The following is a 6,000-nucleotide window of genomic DNA, read 5'->3' on the forward strand; positions in this document are numbered from 1 at the left end:
ATTATAAATCATATAATAAAGAATATATATATGGGGTAACTAGTGACAAGAGGAAAAATAAAATAAAATAAAAAGTTGTATAATGTATTCTTTTCTTTCTTTATTATTATACTGTTATAATAATTAATAAGAAAAAATCAATTAAATAAGTAATACTTCTTTTAATGTAGATAATTAACTATTTTCTATATTCTCTACATTCTATATTCTATATATATATTCTACTTGGAAATATTATGAAATCATATATATATATATATATAATTTTATTTAGAAAATTAAAAAAATAGTAATTTAATTAATTTACTATTTTGGATAAATAATTTTCATATTTTGAATATTTATTACCGAATTCATGTTATATTATATTATATAAATTACACTTTTATAAATAATATTAATATAATAATTTTTGTATATATTTTTAAGGTTACTTTTATTTATCTCTGTCGTAAAACAATTTATAGGTGCATACATTTAATTTTGTTTTATGAAAATATAATAAAAAAAGAAGATAAATAAATAATAATAGTGCCCCTTATCATTAAGAATATATTATATTATTATTAATTATATACTTTTTCATTATATTGTACAATATAAAAGGTCTGTGTCATGGAACAACAAATTAAGTCACTGTTATTTATTAAAATTTTTACTTTTAGCCTTTTATTTTGGATATGCCATTTTTACATATATATGGTATATTAATATTACTTCAGGAAATTTGTATTATTTATACGTTTTTTGTTGTGTTTTTTTTAATGCTGTTTTTTAGAATGATAATATTTAATCGTATACATAATAATTATTGATATTATTTTTTTTAGATGGCATTTAACAATCTTTTTAATATTAACTACAATCAACGTAGAGAATTATATACAAGAAATTATCGTTCAATGGCAAAACATAAACAGTATAATCATTCAAGTATTACATGTATTAATGAACAGTTACAGAGCAGAGTAAAAAATAAAAGTAATATAACTAGTAAAGAAAAATATGGTGAAAGAAAAAAAAAATATTCAAATAGAACTTTACCAACTAATGCAAGAAGTCATAGAAAAGATACAAAAAGTAAATCTTGTATATTTGAAACAAAAAAATATTCCCATTTAGAAAAAAAAATATTCAAAGAACTTGATTATGCAGATTTTCTTAAAAAAAACAAAACAATTAGTGATAAGATTTATAAAAAAATAATATTTAAAAAATGCGGATTACGAGTAGCCTTACCAATATTACTGTTTTTTGTATTAGCGATATCGTTCATATTAGATAATTTTTGTGGATATGGGCTTACATATGGTTTGCTTAAAGTGATACTTCTCTTTTCACCTGTTGTACAAGTTAATCAATTACGTACTATTCCATATCTTAAGCATATTACAAATCTTTCAGTTTTGTATAAAGAACCTGCTTCTCCGGCCTTAGTACATTTATATGTCATTTTGAACAAACCTCCTTTAAAATGGTTCACAGAAGCTTTGGCAGAGAAATCTAATAAAACATTTAACTACTGTGTAACAGGTTTTTTGGGATTTCTAATATATTTTGTGCCTTTATTCATATTAGGTATCATACTTATATCAGCGATTTTTTATTATCATAAAAAAGTTAAAAAATATGAAAAAATTAAGTTCAGAAAAAGGTAAATGAATAATAATTAATATTTTTCTTTGCGTAATGAAATATTCAATATGAACAGTTAACTGTAATATCGTGAATTGTATTCATAATATGAATACTCATAGTTAAATAAATATTATAGGTGTAAATACTTATACCAATTCTAAAGGATACACACCATTAAAAAAAAATATTATTTTTTTTGTGAATTATAATATATAATATTTTTTAGTTTGTTATTTAAGGTATCGTTTTATCCAAATTGAATATTTTGAGTTATTAAATATATTTGTATATTTTCATATATTTGTATGAAAAATATTTCTTTGTGTGTTATTATTAATATTAAGTGGGACAATTTATATAATTTTATTTATTGCTTGTGTTAATTTATATTTTAAATATAAAAATACTTTTTTATATGTTTTTATTTTTCTCTAGTTTAATATGGATATTTGTTGGCATAATTTGAAATATATTTTATTATAATTAATATAAAACAAAATACGTCTTCATTTATTTTTATTGACACGATGAAGATGTATTTCGTTGAATTGCAGTACATATATATATTGTATAAAAAAAAACATAATATTCATTATATAAAATAAGTTTTATGATAAATAAACTGTGGAAATTTTGCGTTGTAAATTCTTTTTTAACGGATTTTTATTTTTTTTTTTTTTTTGCTTGACATGAAAAATAAAATATAAATATAATATCTTTATTAAATTTCAGGTACTTATAATAGTTAAATAACTTATTAATACTAAATATCCACAATTAATTGAAAGGTAAACTATTTATTATTTACCTTAATTGTAGAGTTAATTTTATATATGAATAATTAATCAAATATATATTACATGGGAAATTTATAAATATACCATATATATTTTATAATTTTTACAGTATTAAACGTTTAAATTAATGAATTAAATGTAATCAAATATTAAAAAATGAAATGCATAAATAATTTTTTTTTTTCATAACATTAAAATTTTATATACATTCATATCTATGGAAAAAGGTATATTATCATTACGGGTAATGAAGAACTATGTAATTTTTATAATTTTATATAATAATCTATCTGTGTTTTTTATTTATATTTCCTCATTTTTTATGTCCAATAATATATTATTTAAATAGTTAATATTATATTATAGATGCATAGAAATATATGTAGTTTATATTGAAAATTACTAATTAATTTATATTGGTAACACATTTTTTTAAAATAAAATTAAATTAAAAAAAAAGAGTAACTTTTTTTTAAATAATACATATGTACATTAATTTTTTTTTTTGGTTACATAGCTTTTAACTGAGTCTGTTAAAATAAATTTCCATATATCTTTATAGATGTTTTAATTAAAGAAGTGTAATAATTTAATATTAAGTATATGAAGAATTTGTAATCGTTAAAAAATAATAAAATGTTGTAAAATTACTGTTGTAAATGTAAGAATATGTTAATTGCCTTTTATACGATAATAATGAGGGAAAAAAAAAAATTTACTTTAAATGCTTATATATTTGAAAATTCCATAAACTGAAAGTATAATTTATATTGGTATAAATAATAGATTTATAAGATAATCTTGAAAAAATTAATATTGAATCAACAAATGAATGAAATAATAATAAATTGTTTATACCAATATATATATAATAGAACAGTTCACATATGATATATATATATTAAAAGTACAAAAGAATAAATGATTTATAAAGTAATTAATCTATTTTTACATTATTACATAATTTAGCAAAAACATAAATAATCTAGAAAATCATTTATTATTTTAATAATAACTGCTCGAAAAACCTTTAGAAATCATGAATATTTCTAAAATATAAAAAGTTACTAATAAGTAATTGTTTAACATAATTAAAATAGAAAACGTACTTTTTATAATTTTAGAATTTATATATGGAGGGTTTAACTCTTTATTTAGTAATATCAGATATGGAAAAAAGTGTTGAACGTTTAATTCATAGTAACAGTTCAAGGTAGATTAATAATAGTCTTCATAGAAATAACGATAAATGCATATATTGTGTAAATATATGAAATTTTAATGAAAACATTTGTAATAACCTTTTTCTAATTTTTTAATTATGATTTTGAGAAAATCATATTTTCTAAGAACAATAGCATTATGTTATATTTCAGACGATTAAATAAATTTTTATACAAAATATTATTTTAATATTTATCACTCCTAGTGGTTCAATGCATAAGGTAATAAATATTACTATATTATAAAATTTTGTTGTTAAATACATTTTTAAAATAATATTATTTATTTATATATTCTGGTTGATTTACTATTTTGTATCTTTGAAATGCGTTCGTAATCTTATATATTTGTAACGGAATAAATGAAAAATAACTTGTTAGTTAAAAATTGCAGCAAAAAAATACTAAAAAATACATTTTAATAAATTGCATTATTATTCCTTCTTATTTTGTTATGTATATATTATACGCAATATATATTATCCTTATTTTTAAATTTACTTCTTCCAGAAAAACCTTAAATTAATGCTAGTGCATATGATGTCTGTAGAGGTTTTTCCCTTAATATATATATTTTTTTTTCTTTTTTTAATATATTAGTATATCTTCTATGAGTATATAATTAATTAAAAAGAAATTAAAGTTTTAAATATATGAATATTCAAAATTTTCATTTATAAAATAATTGAATAAATTAAAAAGTGTAACTTTTAAAATTTATACTACAAAAGAAAAAAAAATTAGTTTGTATTTTCTTTAAGAATTGACAGTACTTCGTAGATTATGTAGATCATATAAATTTGATTTTTTAAAAAAAATAGAAACACTAAACAATTTTATGTGTTTGAGTACTAATTAATAGAAGTGCTATAATTAACATTTCATATGTTATTTTTTTCTTTTATAATTAATTTTATTATAATTATACATAATTAGTTTTTGAAAAAAGTGTTTACAAAATATGAATTATTAATAGGATGCCATTCTTAGAATTGATAATTGTTATCCTATTATGTCGAGATATATATTTTATATATTCTCTACATTATGTACAATAGATAAACTTAATATTTACATAAAATAAGAAATCGCATATTTATTTTTCTATATTTTCTGAAAATTATTAATAAAAGAATCGTTTAATTAGTTCACTACATTATATAAATAAATTATATATTGCATATATTTATGAATCAATTCAAATTTTTTTATTTTAATGAAAGTTTTTTTTATTGTATTAGAATTAAATTAAAAATCTCATAATCTATTTTTAAAGTTATGTTACGTTGAATATGTGGAAAAGCACAATATATTTATGTATATTTACTATATCTTTACGAAGAAATAATAAAAATAATTTTTTTAATAAATATAGATTTTCGTATCACTAGAAGAATATAATATTATTATTAATTTTTTCTTTACCTAATATATTGGAATATTTAACATGTATATATTGAAACTAAATATGAAGATAATTATATTTACTAATATTGGTGCGTTTATTCTTTTAACTTGGATATATCATTTTAACATTGATGTGGTATGATAACGTTATTTTAATATTTTTGTATTATTCTTAACTTTTATGTTTTATATTTATTAATAATATTTTGTAATAATAGTTTATTTATATATTTAAATAATAAATATCTACTTTGTTCATTTAGAGATATTTTAGTAAATTTTTGGAAGACAATTATTACCACAGTAATAAATTAGATGCAAGAACTTATAGATTACTAGGAGAATATGAAAAGCTCAAAGATTCAAAAATTGTATATTTAAAAAAGGATGTACCACATAATGTAAAATACGAAAAAAAAAATATATGTAATAATGAAAAATGGACGGAAAAAAAAGAATCTAATAGAAATTTATTGAATATGGCTCATTATTATACTCAAGTTACAGATTACAATAATGGAATATTTGATGGGAAGCATTTCCATTTTGAAAGAAAATGGATTAAAAATAAAGATTATGAACATTTTCTTGAAAAAAAAAGAAGAATTTGTGATATATCCTTAAGAAAAATAAAACTTAGAAAATACAAAGTTGGAATTGATCTATTTTTACTTTTTTTCTTTTTGGGAATAGGATTATCCGTATTACCACGATTACCATTTATGGAAACTGTAGATAAATGGATGGAAAATGACTCATTATTAAAAGGCTTTCATAGTGCTCTAAATAGCCTGGGAAATAAAGGAAATTTCTATATTTATATAGGATTATTCAGTGTAATTATCATAATATTATCAGTAATAGTTATAATAGCCATTTATAAAATTTTAAGAAACAATGAAAAATATAATAGAGTTAAGTTAATGACGGAGTAA

General features: G+C 18.6%; 2 protein-coding genes across 2 annotated transcripts; both read left to right on the forward strand.

Moving 5' to 3' along the window:
* Window positions 1–615: 615 nt before the first annotated feature.
* Window positions 616–1,658, forward strand: PmUG01_08063800 (fam-l protein; the record flags this gene model as incomplete). The annotated part of the gene is made up of 2 exons (XM_029004790.1): window positions 616–702; window positions 831–1,658. The coding sequence occupies 2 exons, from the start codon at window positions 616–618 to the stop codon at window positions 1,656–1,658; spliced, it is 915 nt and encodes a 304-aa protein (XP_028861444.1).
* A 3,447-nt stretch (window positions 1,659–5,105) lies between these two features.
* PmUG01_08063900 (fam-m protein) lies at window positions 5,106–6,000 on the forward strand (the record flags this gene model as incomplete). Its single annotated transcript, XM_029004791.1, has 2 exons — window positions 5,106–5,201; window positions 5,329–6,000. 2 exons carry the CDS (start codon window positions 5,106–5,108, stop codon window positions 5,998–6,000), a joined length of 768 nt encoding a protein of 255 aa, XP_028861445.1.

This window comes from Plasmodium malariae, assembly GCF_900090045.1.
Source record: "Plasmodium malariae genome assembly, chromosome: 8".
NCBI lineage: Eukaryota > Apicomplexa > Aconoidasida > Haemosporida > Plasmodiidae > Plasmodium > Plasmodium malariae.